This window comes from Polypterus senegalus, chromosome 6 (genome assembly GCF_016835505.1).
Source record: "Polypterus senegalus isolate Bchr_013 chromosome 6, ASM1683550v1, whole genome shotgun sequence".
Classification (NCBI taxonomy): domain Eukaryota; kingdom Metazoa; phylum Chordata; class Cladistia; order Polypteriformes; family Polypteridae; genus Polypterus; species Polypterus senegalus.
Window position 1 is genome coordinate 98203993 of NC_053159.1, and position 24965 is coordinate 98228957.

A 24965-nucleotide genomic window follows, 5' to 3' on the forward strand; every position below is an offset into this window, starting at 1 on the left:
TGAACGCAGCATTTTGAGACTGAGCACCACTGTGTTGGACACACGAGTGAAGCAGTCAGACTGAGTATAAAGGTGTCAGTATGTGCCTGATGAATTTTCAGCATCTCAGAGAGCGCTTGTTTCTTGGATTTGTTTAGGTGTGAATAGGCCAGCTTTGCAACACTGATAGCATATGAAAACAATTAAATAGAACTGAAAATCCAGGATTCAGTGAACCCAAAAACTTTTTTATTTCAATACTTTTCTGGAGAAGCCTTAACATTTGAAGTCGAAGTTACAGCATATTCACAGACAGCAGGTCTGCAAAAGGCCAGCAGCACATGAGGAGGTGCTGGAACGAGCAGGACAAGTACTGGCAACTGCATAATCAGATTAGATTGTGATGACTTTGTTCATCTGATTGGATACATACTAGGATTTTAGTCTATATCAGGCACTGAAGATCTACCTGCACATTTTAGTTTTTTTAGTAAGGAACAAGGCTTTAATTTCCAAAATGCAATGGCCTAAATAAATAAGTAATATCTATAAGTAAAGAGTACTGACAGCCACATGTGCATTTTATTTTGGTACATTTGGCTACAATGAAGACTGAATACTATATATTAACATCAAGTAACCATCTACGTGTTTGGAGGGAATGTGTGAGGGGTCTTTCTAATGCTGCAAAACATTCTCCAAGCTCCTAGTATATTAAGGAAGAGCCATCTGTGCAACTGCAGCAGATCTTCAAAACTAAGACTCATAAAACCTTTTATTTAAAAAAAAAAAATCATCAATGCAGTCCAAGCTGTAAATAATAGCAGCTACCCTTCTAAGGAAGTTGTAAAGTGAAGGAAAACACAATGTTTCGCAATCGAAAGTGACATGCACCAAGTACCATGTGCAATAATGGTGGTACCCATCCTTATGGAATGATGCGCTCGTTGGATACAACCTGAGGTGGACTGCTGGAGACGTTTAAGTCTCCAGGATATCGATGATCTGCGTGCCTGATGATTGTGAGATTTCACATTGAGACAAGCCTTTCTTTAAACTTTAAGAAAAATCAAATCACTTTTTCTGCTCTGTAAATTCTGCATGGTGTGCCACTTGTGTACTTTATAATATCCCAAAAATACAGCATGTCAGTTAAAATATCTCACTTCACTTTGAACAAATGTCACAATTTTAGCCAAAATTACCATTAAAGTTAGTTTTACTTTGTTTCTTTTAGACACAGAAATATCTGAAGTAGCAGGAATAAATGTTTGATTAGAACTAATGCAGAAGAATAATGAAGACAGTAACAGGTGACTTTACTCAGCGCTCAGCTTCATCTGACACCATGCCATGGAGTATTATTGGACTTGAACCCGTTAGAAATCACCATGCACTTTGGAATTTTGTCCCCTCTGCATTGGTTTAAAATGAATTTGAAATAGTTTCTGTTACCATACAAACTGGAAAACATTATTCCTGCTTGTTCCCTAAACACTCAATGCATAGGACTAAAAGAGTGAGCTGGCATTCTGTATATGCAAGTTAATCTCATAATACACTCTCTATACTGTACTGTACCTCTTTACCGTCACAGCCTATAGAGCAGTCCATTTATCCGGCTTTCCACTGCTGTGTTCACCTAATTGTAAGTCAAACAATCCAAAGGCCTGCAATGCTGAAATATAAGGTGAGGTGTGAATGAGCTCGGTGAGCCCCTTCCTTTCTTTGCCACGTTTCCTATTGTGCACAACAGTAGTGTGAAGAAGTCCCAGCTGCAGTAGGCTCCAGTTTGTTCATGCCAGTGTAGAATTTCTTCTTTCTGGAAACGGAAGGAGAAATTCATTCACATTCGCAGACTGTAGAAAACCGTTTTATTAAAATGAGTTTTCTCTCTCATGATGGACGAAGGCTGTATGTTTGGTAAAGGAGTATCCAAACACTTAATATAAAGTTTATAAAAGTGATTGTTTAGTGTTAGAATTTCGATAATCTTTTTCACTGTTCTTCACATTTAACAATTGTCTATTATATTTCATATACAGTGTTACAGTACATTTCAACCACCATCTAAATACTGCATTATCATCAAATAAATGGCCGGGTTTAGGTAAAAAATACTACTTTGGGACTATTAATTAAAAGGGATATTGTGTAATGCTTCTCTTTCTTCTTAACTTCATATACTGTCTGTGGAACCAAATGACTATATCTAATGCATGAGGAAATACTGTAGATCAACAGTCAGGTTATGGCCCTTAAACATGAGCAAGTGCTCTCATTAAGAAAACTGAAATAAAATGTAAAATCCTTGTTACTCATTTGCTCAGACATGAAGATACCGGACAGCAACAAAAAGAGTAAGACCTGTGGTCCAGAAAATTCTCTGCTATGCACATGGATATCCCACTGTCTTTTGGTGATCATTTTGAAAACTGAATGCTTCTCCCATACTATTTATTCTATGTTTCCCAGTTTCAGGTGCTTTAATCAAAATAAACACAATCTTTTGAGAAAGTCCAGAACCAGCAGAAACGCCCAATTCAGTTCATAATAAAGCAGCTCATGATACACATTTGAGCGTTGTGTTGGTGACGTGAGTGAGTTGCATTTCCTTTGAGCCACTCGCTCCTACTAGTCTCCTCTGTGGAAACATAAATATAACATATATTGTCTGAAAGATTTCATTGTGTTTTTTTGTGCTTCACACAATGAACCAACTGTCTGTCTACAGATGTACAAAACCGAGCAGTAGGAAAGTACCATTTATATATAGATAAAGAAGAGAAGCCTGCTATCACATCTGCAGAAAGTGGTACAGGGTGGAGCTGCTGGGTGGAACACATAGTCAGATTGCGAGTAAATGTCTCTGTTAAAGGCAGACAGCTGTAACAATACGAAGGCCTCCTATTTATCTTAAACAGCAACCACAGGCAAGCATTTGTGTGATTTGTGATACTGAGGACATTTTTCAAATAGAGATTGAAAATCATGCTGGCTATGTCTGTCTTCATGAAGTTTGATATTAAATGGCTCTTTCTGTTCCAGATATTTTTCTCCAGAATCTTGGACTGCTCCAGATGTTCAAGCTCATCAAGGCCAGATTTCTCCTTTTCTTTCTTTGTATCACACTCCCTGCTTTTGATCTTTGTTCGGTTTCAGTGTTTATCCTGGAAAAAGAAAATAAGTATCAAGCTTTAAATTTAGTTTAGCATACACAGACCACAATGAATGATTACAAGGTACAACTTTTCATTTATACTCACATTTTGATGTAGTGACAACAATATGCCTCTACATGTACATGTAAATGCTGTTATACTGTACAAAGTATCAGCAGGTATTGCAAATTTAGTAATTGAGGTTCACAAATCACCAGTTGACCACTAAAGAACAGAGGTCTAATGATCATGGGAAGAAATACACTATGTTATAAAAATTCCAAAATATGTCAGTTGGTAAAGTTGGCACTAATGAAGATGAACCACCCTAGTGTTGTATAAGGTACCAAACAGCCAAACTTGAGTAAAAGTACAAACACCTTCCTGGAAAGAGACTTAAAAGTAAAATTTGCCCACAAGAAAACTACTAAAGTATCTGATTTTAAGTGTATTTAAGTATCAAAAGTATAGCTTAATGTAGGACCTCTCCCCGGTTTAATAAAAAAGGGTTCTTACAAATTGAAAATAATTCAATAATTGCACTTTAATGTTACAATCACTAAGGTATAAGCCAGTCACTACAACCTGAAGCAGTGATATTCAGGGAGAGTGGACATCCTGATGATTGTATCTTAAATGGAAAACATTTCTAAGTGTTCTCTGGCTTCAAAAATGCCTCCCAAATTTTTGTTTGAATAACACTGAACTACACAAAAATTGATAGAATTGGTTTAAAATCAATTTAATAACAGTAAAACAAAACAAACCCTAATAAGGCATTGCCTGTCAATAATGTTTAAGTAAATAATGTCAAATTATTTAATGTTTAAATAATGTTTAATAAAGGTCTTTACCTAAACTTTACTTTTTCTTTGACATTCATGGGAATGGTCTTTCAGTTTCTCTTGGGCTTTCCCAACTACTTGACAATCTGTCTTGAAGCGGTTGTAGCCCGGATATTGTGACAAGACATGTGAGCAATACACGTGACAAGGTGAATGAACCAAAGCATGTGAATGCACAAGTACACTGTTATGCAGCCTGCAGATCAAACTCCGGCTCATTCGGCAGGCCACATTGAGTCACACTGTGTCTGAATTTAGCACTATCAGCTGGGCAAACAACTGAGACTGGGACTGCGAGTCACCAATGTCCAACTCCACCCCAAACATCCTGCCCTGCACCATTCATCAGGCTGCAGTGACGTGTACTTGGAATGACTTGGAATTGAAACTGAAATTCAATTAGAAATTGAGAACATATGGCCTTGGATCTTACAATTTCATGAATCTGCAGCCCAGCTTCACTGGTACCAAGTATCTATACTGTATATATAATTGACTAAGTCACCCGACCATGGGATACGCACGACAGAGCCCCGCCCACCAACTCTAACCCTCCTCCCGCGTCCACCCTCGCTCTCAAGGCATGCACACTGCCTGCTCATTTGCCCGCACGCAACACCTCACCAAACACAGCCTCAGTCGCTTTTGTCTCTGCTACAGTCCACATGCACCTCTGAGCCACGTTGACTTTTCATTGTTCTTTTCGGTTCCGACTGCTTTTCTATATATATAATTGACCTAGTCACCCGACCATGGGGTACGCACAACAGAGCCCCGCTCGCCAACTCTAACTCTCCTCCCGCGTCCACCCTGGCTCTCGAGGCATGCACACTGCCTGCTCATGTGCCCGCCCCCAACACCTCACCAAACACATGTTTACACGCTGCATACAGCGATTCCCATCCGCGACAAACATGCTTATTCTTAGATGGTCCTGCAAGAACAGGAAAAACCTTTGTCTACAAAACCCTGATTCATACCATTAGAGCTAGGAAGCTAGGACCATTGTCCTGCTTCCACCTCAAAACCGGTCCTGCCCACACGCAGCCGACATGGCATTTCTCGATTCCTATTTGTCCTCTTCCAAACCCCTCCCCATGCTGCCAGCGGCTCCTCTTCAAAACTGGTCCCACCCACACGCAGCCAACACGGCATTTCTCGCCAAGCTTCTCAAGTACACTTACAAAATAATGCAAACTCTACATGCAGCGAAAATTTACTCCTCCAGCTAGATTCCATGCTCAGAACCATCAAACCCTTTGCTAAATCATACAAACACATGCATGAAATCGCTCAGTCCATCCAACAGCATCTGTACAAATGCTTTTCGTGGAAAACCCTAGGCAGGATTTACGACAATACAATGCTCCGACATATCACACCAATGTTGCAACAATTTTTGTCGGAGAAGATGGCGAACCGCCTGCCAAAAGGGACATTTGCATCTGTCCCATAGGCAACTCCTGTAAACAGATTTCCACGCTCAATATGAATTGCGATCCTATTGTTTACCCACTTTTATTCCCTTACGGAGACATTGGCTGGCACAAAGATTTACAACATATTCCCGATAAAAGAAGAAGGGAAGGCTTACTCAATGGCAATTTTACGCATACAGATTAGCAATGAGGAATACATTTAGTATTTTGCACTCCAGCGGCGAACTATTCCAACAGTACGTCGTACATGCGTATGTTAAAACAGAGGATGCGCGTCTCAACTATCTCAGATTAGATCAACAAGATTTGCGCGTGGAACAATACAAAGGACTGTCAGACGCACTGCAAGCAAACGCTGAAAATAACAACGTACGTGTAGACAAAATGATCATATTACCGTCCACATTTCCAGGAAGTCCAAGATACATGCAACAAAACTATCAGGATGCCATGGCCATAGTATGTAAATTGGGACTATGTAATCATGTAATCCTGCTTGGCCGGAAATTCTACATGCACTGTCGGATACCCAAAGACTGGAGCACAGACCTAATATTGCAGCGCAAGTCTTTTGGATTAAGCTGCAGGAATTACTTAGAGACATTCTACAACAACATCTTTTTGAGGCTGTTATTGATTATATTTACATAATTGAATTTCAGAAGCGTGGCCTTCCTCATACCCGCATGCTGTTTACTCTTCACAATAATTCTAACAACCAGTCTTCAGCCACGGTCAGTTGTACGTGGCTTTTTCTTGGGTTATATCTTTCGACTCATTGTCTGTCGTCACCATCAAAACACCTATTCACAACTGTGTCTTTCAAGAAGTATTTATTTCTTCTTGATTTCTGAATTCCTTTCTCACCGTTTTTCGTTCCTATTCTTACACTGGGCTTCGGCTAGTATTACTAAATTTGCTTGTATTTGAGCATGATATCTGTTATGGATGATCCATGATTTACACAGATATCCAACAACAGTTCACTAGGCCTCTAGGTATTTTTGTTATTCCCAATGTTAGCATTAATGTCCTATAGGAATAAAACAGAAACAGTATATGATATAATTTCCAGCACTCCTTCCTCCAATCTGAATGCTCAGTGCATAAAACCATACAACAAACGCGCATTTGCCACGAAGCAACTCTTTAATATAAAGACAAAACTGTACTTGTAAAGACCATTGACTGGAATTTGTATCATACAAAACTGGAACTTCTTATGAAGGACAAATAACAGAAAAGGACAAAGACTGTACACACTAAAAGAGAAGTTGGCTTCTGGAGTTCAGAATATGCTTGGTGGTACTTTTCATTACACTATGCAGTCAGTCTCAATTCTGAAAGGTATCCTAACCCAGCCTACTTATGTCTTCTGCCACTCTGGTACTACACCTGGGGCCTCATGTATAAACGGTGCGTACGCACAGAAATGCTGCGTAAGAACTTTTTTCACGTTCAAATCGCGATGTATAAAACCTACACTTGGCGTAAAGCCACACACTTTTCCACGGTACCTCATACCTTGTCGTACGCAAGTTCTCCTCTCGGTTTTGCAGACTGGCGGCACCCAGCGTCAAAGCAGTGCTACTGTTCCTGTGTGGTTACACCTTATTTTCCTGAAGCGGCTTTATAAATACACTGAAACTAATCGCATATTGTTTATTAGTGTAACGCATCTGATTGTAATTAACTTGTAACAATATAATGGTCCAGGGAATAGCCATAGTATTCCAAATACCATAACTGTTTTAGCATTGTTACTCTAACTGCTCCTTCTTCTTTCAGCCGCTCCCGTTAGGAGTTGCCACAGAGGATCATCTTTTTCCATATTACTCTCACTGCACCACTCGGAGTATTTATATCACTGTATCTGAGTGTGAATCACAGCAGTAGCTGATCAGAAAGAGAATTATCGGTATACAGCTTCAAGTACATGCTGTCTCAGCCACGGCAAAACGTTTCAAAGACTTTCTTGTACGGACCCTGCGGTTCAGAAACAGTTTCATCCCAAGAACTATAAACGCACTCCTTGTAGAACTGTTTGTACTTAGAAGTACAATCACCCCACTGTAAACTTGCACTATAGTTATAATTATAATGTATTTACATATGATGACGATATAATTTTTAAGGTGAAATGCAGCAAAATATGTTTATTATATTATACAGATAAAACTTTAACTTCATTTAAATAATCTATATTCTTCACTGGGAGTGTCGTGAAGGATAGAATAATTAAACATGTACTACGAAGATATTACAATGTTACTTAAATGTTTTGAAGAATCGGTGCTCCTCAATTCTTATTGGGTATTTGGGGAAAGAAAAGCAAGGACTGCAGTGGCAGCTACGCCAATATATATTGAATATAAAACAGAAAGAGATAATAACAACACGGCTAAAAACTCAGCGACAAATTTTGGCAAAAGTTAAATGCTTGTGTCACGAGCACGAGGCGGCTATGCAGTGTCTGCAACGGACGTGGCCATCCACCGTGCATAACCTACCTTACTGACATTGGCGGCGAAGGGGCCACCGATTCTTCCTCTGCCCAGTGCCACCACAAGCCTAGAGCCGCCCCTGAGTACTGCTGCAATAAATTATTTCATCGAAGGTCGTACACAATCACTGCGCCGTGAAAGCCATGATTAATAACGTGCTTTAACGCCTATCATCATAAAAATGATATCACGTATACATCTCAGTATTTTAGTTATTCAGAGAGCTGTAATATCATGAATGTAATTGATTCTGTGTCCAGTTGGAGGAAGAGAGCCGGTTTAAGAAGCAAGTAGTAATTCACACACATAGAGCACATAGAAGATCAAATACAAAACAAAGCATTTAACGCTACTTTAATTACGATGTGATTTGAGAAACTGGTTAATTAAACGATTTTAAGATGAAGTTTATGATGTTCTACTTTAATGACAAAATAAACTACGTGATTAAAGTGGAAATGTTGAGATTGAAGTTGACATTTCGTGCTTTTTCCCCACTGTGTGCCTTTTTTTCTCTGTACCCTAATAAGCTTTCATATGACACTCAGACAGAGGGCTACAACTCCCCTTTTCACGGCAACTTTGATATGTGACTTCTTTTTTATTTCTGGCACTGTGTGATTTTGTGAACGTGAGCTTTCAAGTTTCTCCAACACGCTATGTCACTCGATCAACTTCCTTTTGTTGCTTATACCATGGTTTATTTGAACAAATAGTATGTTTTTCCTTTGCCTCCACTTGGTATTCGCTGAAATTCTTATATTTTCCCCCGTGCTTTTCCCATTGTCTTTTCACAGAAGGCTGAGCTTAAGGGCGATTTATATTCATTTGCATATTCAAAGAGGCGTAATTCTGGGAGGAGTTGGGGCGTTACATAAAGCACGTGCACGAGCGTTACTTTTCACGCTGATCGGGATTTATGTAGCGGAAGAACGTGGAAGTTGGAGTACGCACAGATTCCTGCATCTGGATTTTTCTGTGCGTAAGCACATTTCGGCTTTTGTGCTTATGCCATGTTATAGTGCGAGTTCTACGCACGGCGTTATACATGAGGCCCCTGAACAGACCACTTCACCTTACAGATAACAAGGGTCTTGGGATGCTCCATTCTGTCATTTCAGGGTGACAATACTTAGGTTATGTGGATGTTTTGTCACCCATGCCCTGCTCCAGGTCCTGGTATCCTATATCCAGACTGAATTCTTAAATTATATGTTTGTACTTTAGAACCATTACAGTGCAAGATTTGGATCTTCATGTTGTGTCATCATCTCCACCTTATTTGCCAAGGAATAGCTTTCCAGAAGTAGTGCAGCAAATTTGCCAAACAACTACAATGAAGTTATAAGCCTGGCTGGCATACTGTATGTGTTCAAAAAATGGAAATGTTAAGAATGTTATGATGAGGATGCAGTTATGTTGAGAAGGTGTTACTTATCATAGCGTGATAACCAAGGAGGAGACCAAAAATTAGGAAAGACTTTTGGCTGAATGTTATCTTCTAGGCATATGTGGTGGCATCAGGTCAAGAATTCTGCAACCAAAAACATTTGGTAACAGGGTTGCAGAAATTTTGGCTAGTGATCTTTGGTTGCAAGGTTGTTCAGGAGGGGCTGGTGGGACCTCATTTAAAACTCTGAGTGATGAAAACACAACTACTGTAGAGACTGCTTGAGGGTATGAGCTCAGGATCTGCCTAATCTTATGCATCTTTTAGAAGGGAATATTTGGAACTTCTAGTGGGCTTTATTCAGTTACTGTAAGTAAGGTTGTTGTTGTCATTAACATCTATTGAGCTAAGAATTTAATTGCTTCATCAATTCAAATGACTCACACAACCATCATTTGCCATTGTTTATTTTAGTAGTTTGTTGCAAGTTGTGAAGCAGCTGGAGTGAAAATCGCATACTCCAGATAAGAGGCACTGTTGTCTCCTGTAATAAACTGAATTACTTTCATCTGTTGATGAGGAAAAACTCGTAGTTGCCAAAGGTAGCTCAGGATGCTTGTTCGTGAGTGATGGAGATGACTAAATCAATAGCTCTGAAAGTTCAGTTCTTGAGGTTTCCTGCAGCTGCTGGTTTATCTCAACCAGTGTATGATTTTAACGGGACAGGTATTATGTTTTGTACAGTTTTTGTACTGCTAGTATGTTTGTGAACTTATATGCTCTCTCTGTGGTTTTCCCCAATTGAAGACCTATGTACTTTTATAAAGAAAACTGAAAGAAAACAAACAAGACTACACCAAATAAAATTGTTTTTGATTTTCATTTGCTTTCAATATTTGTCACAAGTTCATTCATTTTCAATTTTATTCTCTCAGATAAATGAATTCCTAACTAGCACAACCAGTGCCAAATACTTTCCTGCACTGCACTTTGAGATGCTTTCTCCGGCTGTATTTTTGATGTTTTTGTGTGAAACATGACCACAGGCATTTTGATACTGAAGGAAACTCTTGCTGGGTTCACACTAGCAAGTTAAGAGTACTATACAACAGCTAAAGTAATAAATATATGATTAATTTTAGCATTAAAAAGTATACTCACAAATATGAGGCCAGTTGTCTTTAAATAATTCACTTTAATTTACAGTATATTATATTTAAAACAATAGTTTGAAGAGTCCTATCCATTGATCTATTCACTTTCCTCACATAAGGTTTTTAAACATATAATCACGCAGAACTACAAGTTATAACATTATGACGAAATGAAGCAAAACTGGACAAGATTCCATCCTATAGCATGGCACATTCATACTCACTCATCACCACTTACACTGATTCAGCTTACAGTTGGCTAAAGTGCACGACAGTATGTCTTTGGACAATGAGATACATCTGACATCCCAAGAAGGATGTCAAACTAATCCATGGGAGAACACAAACATACTCCATACAGAAAGCGCATCAGCCATGAATCAAACCAGCATCCAAGTCCCAAATGGTGAAAGTGCTACATAGCACTGCCATGCACTCTATTGAGATTGAATAGCAAAGTATACCAACTAGTAGTATACCCAGTAACTTGAACTAATTCTTACAAGGTTTAGGTAATAAAGTACACAAAAACAGTCTAAGTTAAATAATAAGCTCCATTTTCTGTAATGACAAAAATAAGCCAGCACAGGCTTATTTATTCTGGCTTACATGTAATCCCCTTAGATATGTCTAACAGAAAAGAAGTTCCGCTCAAGATAGTATATTGTGAATATTCAAGGGATAGTTTCACTAATTTTACTATAACAAATAGTGTCAAAAACTAACCTCCTGTATAAAGGTTTTCTCCTGTTGGTGAATCCCATTGGCTGAAGTAGGGTTTCCTATAGCCTTTATCAAAAATAAAATAAAAAAAATCACATATATATACTCAAGCACAATTAAAAAAATGCATCATAATAATGAACTACTCTAGTTCACAAACTGATCTTAAAACGCTTAGAGCAGGGATTCTCAATTACAGACTTGCAGGGCAACAATGACTACGGACCTTTTTATTTTTATAATATAACATTCTCCTGTTTCACAAAGTCAATTCATGGTGATAGGCACCACAGCCTATCCTGACAACACAGCTAACAGAGCAGGAAAAAGCCCTGAACTGGATGCCAGTCCATCATAGTACTCATCTTCACTCACACTTTAGAATTACCAGTCAACCTATTCTGTAAATTGCTAGGGATGTAAGAGGAACCTGGAATACCTTGAGGATAATCTATGCAGATACAAAAAGAAAATACAAACTCCACTTGGATCAAGAGAGGGATATGAACCCAAGACAGTGGGTCCGCAAGGCAGCAGCTCCACTCCCTCACAGCTCTAAATTTGCCAAACAAATTTCCTAGCCATTTCCTGGTGCTGGTAAACTGGCCTGGGTGTGTGTGCGTGTTCACTTTGTGATCAACTGCCAGTATCATTTTGAGCTCAATTTTAGTGAACTGACTTGATAAAGGCCACTAAATTGAATTGCTTTTTTAATCTTAAAAGGCTGTTTTCACATGTTTTTTAAGAAACTACTAATTAACAATAACAAATAACAACCAGATAACTTGGCTCCTGTTCATCATCAAATATCTACTATAATATCAGAAATATGACAGTATAAATAAGTAAATAATACAATAGCAGGATTTATTTATAGGAAAAAAAGCTTTTAATTATGAAAAATCGTTGAAAAGAAAACTGTAGTACTCCAGAGATAAGTATTCTAGTAATGAAACATATATTTCTTGGGAAGATTACTTATGGCAGGCTGGCACAGTCGTTTGCAACAAGGAGACCATGGGTCTTGCCCCAACTGCTACCTGCATGGAGTTTGTTTGTTCTCTCTGTGTCCACATGGGTTTCCTAAAAAAGTCCAAAGACACACAGGTTAAGTGAACTGGTATTGTTAAACTGGCCCAGGTGTGTGTGTTTATTCACACGGTGTTAGGCTGGTGCCAATTCCAAGAGCCGCTCCTGCATTGCACCCTGTGATTGTTGGGAAATGACTCCTGAGGTGCTTCCCTGAGTAAGCAGGTTAAGACAATGGATGGATTACCTATTACTAGGTAATGAGCAGAAAAGGACAGCTACAGCATATTGTATTTTTATGTTTTGTAATAGTTCATCAATTTCCACGATTTCTCTGTCCCAGGATTAAAATTTGTTTTTTTTTAATTAAACTGATCATGCTGTAACAGTCAATGTGCATTAGAAACAAAGATTCCATGCATGAGTACAGCAAATTTTCAGGATCATAGGATTCTAATTCAATTTCTAAACTGGTTATTTTATAACAGTTAATGTTTTCTTCACTCTTGTATGACTATTAATGCATTATGGTGATTCAATTGTATTATTGGTTTGAAGCTTGCATTCTTCGAAAGTTGCATTACCATAATTTTCTTAAAACAGAGGACAAATGTAATATGGGAAAAGGATCTACAGTCCTTAAGCACTGTATTTTCCATTGTTCCATCTGTTTGTTATGGCTTTTATTTTGCCGAACTTCTCCGATCTTCCTTACTATATGAGAATGTTCTTTTGAAAATTGCTGCAGATGTTTATACCTTGAAAGGCTTACTTAAAAATACATCATTTGATACTCATACCCATTACTCACAATTTGCCTATATAATCTTACCTGCATTTTGTCAGGATTATGGTTTCGCATAGCTTCTACCAACTTATCCACCTGTTGGTTATGGTCCAAGGCATTCCAGAGTGCATCCTCTGTGCTAAGAAGCCGTTGCTTAAGTCTCAAAACTTCTGTTTCAGATGCTGCTGAATCAATCATAGAGTACCGTCTATGGTCTGGAACCGATTTCTCTCTGTCCTGGAGTGCAGTGAGAAGTAAAAATTAGGAAGACTTACTTCACATTAAATTATTAGGATCTTATAAAAATCACTTAACCCTGACACTCATTTAGTAATTTTATACAAAACGGCAACTTCTCGAATGATTTGCAATGCAAGCTAATGGAGTACACAGTCTACTTATGAATATCAATTCTTAAAACTTAATGAAGATATCCACTTTGTTTGGAGTGTTCATACATATTGAATAAAGTCTTAAAATTTCACACAAAAATATTTGCATAATGTGTTTTTAGAAAGATTACATTTTTGTCAAATTCTACCATTTTTGGAATACATTGATGTGTTCGCATTACTGTTTTTCTACTTCTATGATTCTTTTCCCCTTAATTATGGTTTTAGAGCACAGTTTAAAAAAATAGTCACAAATATGTTTTTCAGAAAGGGGTATGAGGATGATATGGTAAATCTTTCAAATCACACAATAACTACTTAACCATAAATAAAAAGGCATTTTTCAAAAAATGGTACTTGCAGCCCTGTTTTCAAATGTGTATTTAGAATTACAAAGCAGATGCCACCAAATGACTAACAAAACCCTTTACCACATTTTGTAAGGGTAAGTATAAGCTTAATATCCATGGGAAAAATTGTATCCAGTTGTCCACAAACAAAACCTTTGTTTACATTGAATACAAGAATTCAAAACCTCCTTTAACACTTATACACCTACATTCACACTCACAAGAGGCCAGTTTGGAATTGCAAATTAACCTACCCTGCACATTGTTGTTATTGTTGGAGGAAAACCCATGTAGACACAGGGAAAATGTGCACATTTGCCACATCTAGATGTGAGATTGTGAAGCAGCAACACTAACTAAATTGTTCATCATGGCCTAGTAATTCTGGCTCGTTAATAATCCCCTGCCTCTAATTGGCTATTTCTCCCACTGCTTCACCACCTAACAGCTAATGTGTGGTGAGCATACTGTCTGCCATCGCATAATCCAGGTGGCTTCTACACATTAGTGTGGCTAATGTGTAGTGGCTTCCCACTTACTGAAGCACTTTGAGTAGTAAGAAAAGTGCTATATAAATGTAAAGAATTGTTATTTTTATTATAACTAACCACTTGTTTTCTTTCTGGATCAATGGCAGCTTCCAACCATAATACTCCAGGGTTGGAAGAATATGGTTCCAGTTTGCATCCTTTATGTGTATTGTGGTTTACATGAAAACACCATCTATGCAGGGCATGGTACACAGGGAGGAAAGTAAGTATTCTTCCAGTTAAAATATACATTAAAACAAATTACTTCCAGTTTAATATTGTTATCTTTAAAACATAAAATGGATATTTTCCTTAAACTGAGGGCACTGTACTTTGGCACTCTGAAGATGATATATTTAGTAAGGCCTTTTTTTACATGTGGATTTGTGCCTTTGTATCTATAATACACAATGTGTGTGTGTGATTGTTATTTATGCACTGTTTTGTTTTCCAAGCCACAGGCTTGAAATGTGGCACACATGTACTTATCACCATAAGTCAAGTTATTGACAAACAAGTTGTGAAATATTGAGAGTAAAGCTCAAATAAAATGAGATTGAGGTAAAGAAACATAATTGTTAAATATAATTGTCTAGGGTCAAAATGAACAGAGATTCTGATGAATTCAGGAAAATATATTAAAAAACAAAACATGCACAAGCTCTATATAACCATCTCACTGCCTTAAAGTAGCTCTCATTCCTAAAAGTGTTTACAGTATCTCACCAGCTGATGCAACTTTTCCCGAAGTCGTTTGATATCATCCTGAAGTTTTTGCTCTTTTAGCCTCCACTCTGCCTTGTGTACTTCACGGCTCAAATCACGGTCCAGACCAGGAGAGTGTCGTGGAGAGTCTAGTAACAGCACACGCAGCTCGTTTAAGCTCCTGGGGAAAAAAAAAAAAGCAAACAAGGATTAAACAAAGAATAAAAAGTGATTCTGTGTTTTTGAAAAGAGTTTCAATTTTATAAATTATAATTTAAAATTATAATGTTAAGTTTTTGAATTTGACTAGAATTAGATACAGTATACAGTTTATTAGTTTATCTGGATGGTATTGTCATGAAGTGTCTATCTGGTATCACTAGCTATGAAAATAATATCTACAGAGAAATGGCCTAAACAGCAGGAAAAGTTTACTGTCCAGCTGTTATATCTTGCTCACAAGGGAAGGTAAATATTGCAGTTTTAAAAGCACTACAACTACAGCAAATGCATAAACAATGGAAAACTCCATAATATTCTTCATTAGTTCTAATGAAACAATCACTGATTCCCTAATTATTCCAGGACTTATTCCTCTTAACCACAATAATCAAACTAAACTTGATGCAGAGACTGGTTTTAGACTAAAATTAGGAGCAGTATCCAGGTTAGAATTGTAACACAGGGTGGAAAATTACAGAATACAAGATGCAGACTTATAAATACCTGGGAGTGCAGCTGGATGATAAATTGGACTGGACTGCCAATACTGATGCTCTGTGTAAGAAAGGACAGAGCCGACTATACTTCCTTAGAAGGTTGCCATCCTTCAACATCTGCAATAAGATGCTGCAGATGTTCTACCAGATGGTTATGTCGATTGCCCTCTTCTATGCGGTGATATGCTGGTAAGGCAGCATAAAGAAGAAGGATGCCTCACACCTGGACAAACTTGTGAGGAAGGCAGGCTCTATTGTAGGAATGAAGCTGGACAGTTTAACATATGTGGCAGAGCGACGGGCGCTGAGCAGGCTCCTGTCGATCATGAAGACTCCACTGCATCCACTTAACAGTGTCCTCTCCAGGCAGAGGAGTAGCTTCAGTGACAGACTTTTGTCACTGTTTTGCTCCATTGACAGACTGAGGAGATCTTTCCTCCCCCACACTATGCGACTCTTCAATTCCACCCGGGGGAGTAAATGGTAACATTACTCAAATTTATTGTCTGCTTTTACATGCATTTTTATTACTCTTTAATTTAATATTGTTTTTTTGTATCAGTATACTGCTGCTGGATTATGTGAATTTCCCCTTGGGATTAATAAAGTATCTATCTATCTATCTATCTATCTATCTATCTATCTATCTATCTATCTATCTATCTATCTATCTATCTATCTATCTATCTATCTATCTATCTATCTATCTATAGTACATGCGTTTTGAACGCAAGTCTTTTGAGTGCCACAGGGCAGCTTCATCAACTGAGTCAAAAACTTTACGAAAATCAATAAAGACTACAAAGAAACTCTGCTGATATTCGCATTTGCGCTCCATGAGAACCTTCAGTGATCTGGTCGATGGTAGGCTTCTTAGGCATAAAACCAGAGTGCTCCAATCGCTGGTAGGTGAGCGAGCGATCATGGATCCGATTGAGGATGACCTGACAAGGACCTTACCTGGCACTGGGAGCAGTGTTATCCCCCTGTAGTTGCTGCAATCTAGGTGATTATCCTTCCCTTTCCAGACAGGGACGACAAGTCCCATTTTCCAGTCATTCTACTGTAGAAATTACTTTATTAATTTTTACAAAGACCCTCTAGTATTTCTATTGAGGTGTATTGCTTCTGTAAAAATTGAGATACTGATTACTCATAATGGTAAATTTACTAAGCAGAGAATAAGCAGACCTTCTAAGGGGGAGCAATTCATCTTCTCAAATGGGTTACAATTGTATACGAATACTACTGCAATAAAAGTCAAAGTGCTGCTCATAAATTAGGGCAGTCAAATACTAGGGATTTGTTTTTCTGATTTGAGGCTGGGCTAGTCAGCCTGAGTCTGCTGGTTTCAGTCAAGAAGGAAACAACTTGTAGTATGAATAAGGCACGATACTGCTATCTTCTGCCATAAAAAATTAGGACCAAATCATATTCATAATATACATGTAAGAAGAATTTAAATGGCTGTGAAATTGTCTAAATAAACTATGCCAAATGTCATCTCTATAGCATACTATTCCCATCTTGAAACAGAAATGAAAGTGTCACAAGATATGTCAATTTCCTATTAATATAAAACATCTGCTGAGAGCTGCTCTTTCATATCCTACTTGTAAACATGACTAAAATTGAAATTAACTGCTAAAGAGAGTTTAGTGCTATAAAACTGTTTTCTGTGACTTGGTTTAGCTTGGTTATTCAATTACAATTTCAATAGAAACTGTGAGGCTGACTCTTCCATGAAAAACTGCTTTCCCAAACAGAATTCATTATGAAGTATTTGACAGGACTACTTCTCTTAAGACTCAGAATAACCATTCTCATTTATACTACAATTACTAGAAGTAGTAATGTGAATGTAGCAATCTATTAATGTATTTCTCAAAAACACTGCCCTGCCCTGTTGAACTTATACTATTCAACTGAATGAGATCTATATTAACTTTATTAATACTGTTTTTGTGAAAGTCAGTTCTGTTATCCTTCCTGACACATCACTACCAAAGCAAATATATACAGTACCATATTTTATGCTTTAAGTAATTTACAGTAGATTAGAAGATCACATAAGCAGAATTTCAATAAAACTACTGCTACAAATTTATTATATTATCAAGAATTTCAAAAAAAGTTTAAATTGTGTCAATAAGGAGTTCAATCTAGAATGCAATAGAATGCAAAAAATGTATATAAATATATAGAGAGAGACATTTTTCCTTTATACTATTAAAAAAAATGTTCAGCCAACTAAGACAAACAATTTCAAGGAAACCTCTCACTTCTCCTTCCTCAGAAGCTCCTGGCTGATGACAACTAGCTGGCCTGAAGCATCATGGGACTTTTTTGCCAAGGACTCTAGTTCGGCTTCCAGTCGAAGTTTCTCTTTTTGAGTTGCCTCTGCCTTCTTATCAGCAGAACGATATTTGCTCTCCAGGGCTATGAAGAGGGTAAAAAGAAAGAAAAAATCAAAATACAGCATAATCCTAATATTATGTTAACGCACTGATTACAATACAGAAGGTTACTATAATAAGTTGATAACACACAACATCAAAGGTTCCAAAAATTCTGTTTGAATGTAAATTCATAAAATTACTATAATAAAAGTCAGTCTGTGTGGAGGGTGTTGTAGACGTCACTACGTACTAGGAATTAATTAATAAGGTAAAACAGAAAGTAAGCTAAGCAAATTGGATTTGACCCAATGAATCAGCAGACCCTTGTGCAAGATTAGAAAGAATAAGGAAAAAGGCTTGTATATTTGGTAGAGTGTAGGATGCTTAGCTCAATACCATGGCTTACTAATAACGGAGTCCCACATATTGCATCACATTTGGCATTTTATGTCAAATCATTATTAAGGCAAAATCAGAAAATCATCAATATAAAGATGTAAGTTGCAAAGGCTATTTTATTAATAGCATACCTGAGGATGTAGAACTGAGTAAATATGAAAACATATTTCTTGTAATAACTGAATATTCATTTAAAGAAAATTAAATACGACCGAGATTTACCATAGCTTAAAGCAAATGTAATGTAAAAAAGGAGGGCCCCTTATCATCTCAGGTGTGGAATAGAATAAAATAATATATTAAATAATAAATATAATATAAATATATTATATATATATTTATTATATAAATATAATAAAACTGGCTAGCACTGCTGCCTCACAGGTCAAGTCACTTTCTCTATGGAGTTTGAATTATTTCCACAAAATTGTCTGGGATTTGTGTGGATACATGTTTCCTGCCACATCCCTAAAACAAGCAGTTTCAGCAACTTGGTAATGCTAAATTGGCCAAATGATTGTCTGTATATATTAAATGGTGAATGTGCATCCTATCCAGGTTTAGCTCCAGCTGCAAGCACAGATTCTGACATTTCTATGACCCTGTATTGGAAAACACTGGTTAACAAACTGACAGTTTGCTCAGGATGACTCGTCTGCACAATACCAGGATAGCTGTAAACTTTTAACACATTATTAGACTTCTATGTTCAAACACATCTTTGAAAGGTATTATTATTTATTGGCCATTCCAAAAGGATGACAAAATCCTAAAGATGCTTCCAAATACTCGATTTTCCATTACAACAGAGCTCCTTGCAGCCACTTTGTTGGTTTGACTGTAATGATGTAAATCTCCTTTCAACCACTAGATGGCATGTGATTCACTATGCTGTGCTGTCTCATAATTCACAGAGTTGTCAGAGTGCCTCAGAAGGGCTTCTCTTTGGTAATTGCAACACAACTTAGCAGAGTTTAATATCAATGTGGCTACCTGAATTATGACAGTAACATAACTGGTCTGCTCTTTTGTTCCATTTTATATATTTTTTTCATTAATTGTTTAATGGCTGTAAAATTTTAAATAGTTTATCACTTTTCACAATAACCTGTGAATTTCCCCTTGGGATTAATAAAGTATCTATCTATCTATCTATCTATCTATCTATCTATCTATCTATCTATCTATCTATCTATCTAACCAAAGGTTGTATTTATAAGAAAAATGTCCAACTCTTTCCATTGCTCTCACTAATACTGTAAATCCAGGAATTTCAGCCATGTGAAATGTGCCAATTCAAATGATTAGAGGCTAAAGGATCCCATTTGAAGCCACAAGCTGCCATGTTATCCAAAGACTCCTACAGGGAACTTTGCAGCAGAAGGTCTTCTCAGAATCTGTAAGTGAGACAGCACTACAGAAATGGCATATGGAATGTCCCAGTTCAAGGCAGGAAAGGATCACAACACTGGCAGTACTGTTCACAAGAATACAATATCTGACAATAATGTCCTGTATTTGAAATTTCATTGAACAATTTTGTATGTGAAACTGTAATCAAATGACATGAAGTCAAACAAACATTTTTTCAACCACGAAAGAGGGGAGATACTTGTAAGTAAGGTATATTTAGAACTTAACATGAAGACTCAAAATAAATGTATGTTCTGTCTTAACTTGAATATGGATATCTCAGTCATCAATTCTGATTAGTCTAATGTAATGCTTATCATAACTTTAACCTTTTGTCAGGATGTGATTCTATGTTCAAAGTTAGTTCAGATAACTAAAACAGAAGTATTGAGGTAAGGTTACTGTACTTACTAATCACGGTGCTGGAGAATGGCAGCAAGTTGCATGTTGATTACCACATGCCCATAAGAATTTCATTGTTCACTGTGCATGTGACAATTCTGAACCTACAAACCTATGTGGCTTAATAGCGATAGGGAAGCGGACAGTCAGCACACTGTTCTCTTCACCTTAAATGACGGGATTGGAATGGAGTACCATCACCGCAGACTGAGTGTGAGGTCTGGTAAGAGAAGATAAGGTCAGGAAAGCAAATCAGTGAAGGCAATATGATCTTTGTCATAAGATGGCTAGTGAACTGCAGATGGCTTCATGGTGCCTATAACTAATAATCTGTAATCTGTATATATAAAGTATTTATATAAATGTATTTATACTGTATTGTATATCAAAGACATTTGTATTATTGTATTGTATACTTGCATTATTGTTATTTTTGAATATATTTTATGTATGTATATTTTATAAGGTTATGAAATTTACTTTTGCAACATTGTATATGTAAATGTTCTGTCAGAACTTTAAACCTAAATTCAGTAAAAAAAAAAAAACTATTAAAGGATAAACTAAATTTAATTAAATAAGGCTAGTGTGCTCCTGCTATAGCTTCCCACACAAAAACCCTGCTGTACTGCTACAAATTACTTTGTTGAATGCATCTGCTATGCTTTAGTCAACTAGGGCCATAATCCAGTAGAGCTATTAAAATGTCAAAATGTCCCATTTACAGATTTCAGTGGAAGTAATGGTTCTTAAGAAAATATACTATTTTATAGAAATTAATTTACTACAAATAAACCCAAAAGATAGAAATGAAAGATAAAGCCACCAAATACTAATCAATTTGAGTTACAGATTCTGAATAACATGTAAGCGCATACAGGAGTTAGTGTTACTGGATCACTGTTTAGGAAGAACAAGTTCAGTGACCATGCCACCTCTCGCTCTACGAGAGGTATGACCACATACCAAAGAAGCACTTTTAGTTTTGCGTAATCTGCTATGAACTTTGCCGTGTGGGACCCAGTTATACTAGAATTTGCCCTCTTTGGAATAGCAACGATCGACTGACAGATCAGACAAACGCACTTAAAATGGTTACATTGTGAGAATAAATTCCTCTTCCAACTCCACATCCAGCCCATACCCTCCCCAAACATTTTTTTTTAAATCCCTTCTTTAGTCGATGTAAATTGGAAGGCTAACTAGAGTTTTACAGTAGCTCGCGTGTTTGATCGCGCGTGCGGGATGACCAGTGTGTTAGAAGAGAAGAGATCTCAGACTGGCCGGCCTGTATGTCAATCAAGTGGCAAATGCCATAGGGTGGATACAGGGTAGACTAACGTTTTAAAAATGTTTTTTTAATGCAACGCGATCTACCTGCACTACCTTTGTGATCTACCGGTCGATCGCGATCGACGCATTGGGCACCCCTGATCTACATAAATTACCCTGTCCAGCAAATGCTTTGAACCCAAGTCAAAGGAGTTGCAATGCAGCAACGCTAATATGCATTTTTACTCTCCTATTAGACAAGCATGAACAACTTAAAGTATACAGTATAAAAAAGTAATCTGCAAGTACTGTAATGAACTTTAAGCAAAAATAGTGAACTGTTATTGGTATATTAAGAATTTACTCACCCAAATAACAAGAAAAAACAAAACCGTTGAGGAAAAGACAATTTGTGAAATTCAAAAAAAAGTGCATAATACGTAAGGCACAAATATAATATGTTATGTTGCATATTGTATGTGGGATTGGGAGTCTTCTGCTAATAAAGAAAAAAAAAAAAAACACTACGCACAGCTATTTTTCACGTTTTTGGTTCGCCAGACCTGATGCAGTCACTTGCAACAGCTTCGAATTAACAAAAGGTATAAACTGCAAACTAGTATGTAAAGCAGTGATCGTTCAAACCATAAGGCTGTATAATTATAAACCATAATTCCTTGCCACATTCTGTTTTATAACTGTCTACTTCTCTGACTGTAAACATATTTATTGAAACAACGGAGTTCAGAAATGCACCAAGCAGAGATTTTCACAGCACGGGTCGACAACACAAATGTTACAAGCAGCGCGCCCCACTGTGGTTTTGTAACCGACCTACGAGGTGTGGCAGCAAAGTAATGAGACTGATTTTTTATTTACCAAAGTTTTTATTTTTTTCAAACATCAATGTTATCCCCTTCAAAGTAGTTCCCTTGGGCAGCTACACACCGATGGAGACGTTGTTCCCACTGTTGGTAGCAGCGCTGGAAGTCTTCAACCAGTATGGTATTCAGCATGTCCGTTACACTCTTTTGGATGTTTTCTAAAGTCCCGAAATGACGTCCTTTGAGGACATTTTTCAGTTTAGGAAAAAGGAAAAAGTCACACAGACTGAGGTCAGGTGAATAAGGGGGCTGGGGAACCACAGGAATGCCTTTTGAGGTCAAACATTCTGTTATGGAGAGGGCAGTGTGACATGGGGCGTTGTCATGATGGAGCATCCATTTGTCTGCAATGTCTGGTCTCACGCGAATGACCCTTTGTCTGAGCCTTTCAAGGACGTCTTTATAAAAAACTTGGTTGGCAGTTTGTCCTGGAGGAACAAATTCTTTGTGGACGATTCCCCTTTTGTCAAAAAAACAAATCAGCATTGATTTGATCTTCGATTTGCTCATTCGAGCTTTCTTTGGTCGAGGAGAGTTTGCAGTGTGCCACTCCTGACTTTGCCTCTTGGTCTCAGGATCGTACGATTCAAAAATCCATGATTCATCACCTGTGATCACACGACTAAAGAAATCTTGCTCATTAGCGATTCTGTCAAGAAGATCAAGACACTTGTTTTTTCAAATGTCCTTCTGCTCAATTGTGAGGTTTTTCGGCACCATTTTGGGACAGACCTTTCGCATGTGCAAATGTTCAGTCAAAATTTGATGAACGGTAAATCTGTTCAAATTTAATTGTTCACTCAACATTCTTAATGTTAAACGACGGTCTGATCTCACAAGAGTGTTCACACGTTCGATGTTTTCATTGGTTTTCGAAGTTGAAGGCCTCCCTGAACGGGGTTCATCTTCAACGTGTTTTCTGCCTTCCAAAAATGATTTGTGCCAGCGAAAAACTTGAGCTTGGGATAAAGAATGTTCCCCATAGGCCTGTTTTAACTTTTCAAACGTCACACTTGCCGATTCTCCAAGCTTAACACAAAATTTAATGGCACAACGTTGCTCCAAATTCCGCTGATCCATTTTGCGTGACGCACAACCAAAAACACAACTTCGCTAATAGCAGTCACAAAATCACGTAGTTAACGGAAGGAGTTGAAACTCGCACTGAGCTATGGGAGGGTACTGATACACGTGCTCTATCAAGGACAACAGCACAGCGTTGCCAGATCGCTTGCAGTGTTGCCAGTCTCATTACTTTTCTGCCACACCTTAAAAAAAAAAAACTACAGCAACAACACTACACTAGTGAATATGCGCTCAGTACTGCTCAGCACTATTATGAAGGACACTGCCCTCAATTATGAGATCAGAGTAAGTTCAGCTGGGAAACTATGGGTACCGAGAAACGACAAAACTGATCCTGCCACACATGACGGAAATCGCACGCACAGTCGACTTTCCCGGGACTCTAATGCTTTCCAGGTTTATAGGCTCATTATTGTCACATGTACTGAGAAAACTGTAATATAATTTGTGTAACCTAAGAACGTCGTTCATACTGGTAAAAATCAAGAAAGCTGTTACTTGTTCTTTTAATGTCAAATTTAAATCTACCGAGGGTATGTAGAGTCACTAGAATCTCCAATCAGGCATACTGAAGAGTTGCTTAAAGATTTTTTTTAATTTAAAAAATCAGTTAGATAACACTGAAAAAAAATGTTTTGATCTGATCACCTAACCAAGAAAGGCACTATACTATTGCCCATTTTAGGAACAGACAGAAGAGGCTAATAATATAAATAGGAAGGGCATCCTTGCTATTTTAAACTGTCCCAGCAATCATTTCCATCAATACATCTGATAGCTTCCTTTACTACACATTACAAGTGGTAATGGAAACCTAAGCTGATTTCTGTGTTATACAGTGCTCGAAGATGCATGAAATTAATTGTGGTACTGTTTTTATGGCGATACAGTGACATCCAATCATAGTGTTTGGAGGGTGGGGGGACTTAAGAAAAGTCCCTTATGAAGCTTTGATTGCCAGGACACATCAACACAGTCAAAGTGTAAATGATGAATTGTTTAAAACAGCGATACAGTGACAGTCATTCAAAAACTGGGCTGATTTGTAAAGCTTAAAGCACCAGGACAAATCATTAGTTGATCAAAGATTTCAGTATGTTCCCCCTTAAGACTTGCAAAAATGTGTCATGGTGCTACGGAAAGGTGTTGGTACTCCATGTTGAAACTGGAAGAAGCAATGGTTTTATATTAAAACACATGAAGTTATGAAATTTAGTACATTCTTATCATGGCCCTGGAATGTGGAGACATCTTACATATTAATCAGACATGCAAGTAGGAATTTAACCATACTATGCACTTATATGTATTTTTACTGCTACAAAACTGATGTGGAAAACTGAGACTTCCTCCAGTTTGGGACATTGGGAATGAGGGAGGAAAATGAGTATGCAGAGGTGAAG

General features: G+C 37.5%; 1 protein-coding gene across 2 annotated transcripts in view; it reads right to left on the reverse strand.

Annotated features, from left to right (window-relative positions):
- Positions 1 to 206: 206 nt before the first annotated feature.
- clip2 (CAP-GLY domain containing linker protein 2) overlaps positions 207 to 24965 on the reverse strand; it is a 112933-nt gene continuing 88174 nt past the window's right edge. For both annotated transcript variants that reach the window (XM_039756633.1, XM_039756632.1), the window contains 5 exons: positions 17990 to 18146; positions 15010 to 15169; positions 13057 to 13248; positions 11199 to 11261; positions 207 to 3149 (listed from right to left, as the gene is read on the reverse strand). In XM_039756633.1, the coding sequence (XP_039612567.1) occupies positions 3138 to 3149; positions 11199 to 11261; positions 13057 to 13248; positions 15010 to 15169; positions 17990 to 18146 (584 nt within the window). In that variant the 3' untranslated portion in view covers positions 207 to 3137. The remainder of the gene's footprint in view (positions 3150 to 11198; positions 11262 to 13056; positions 13249 to 15009; positions 15170 to 17989; positions 18147 to 24965) is intronic.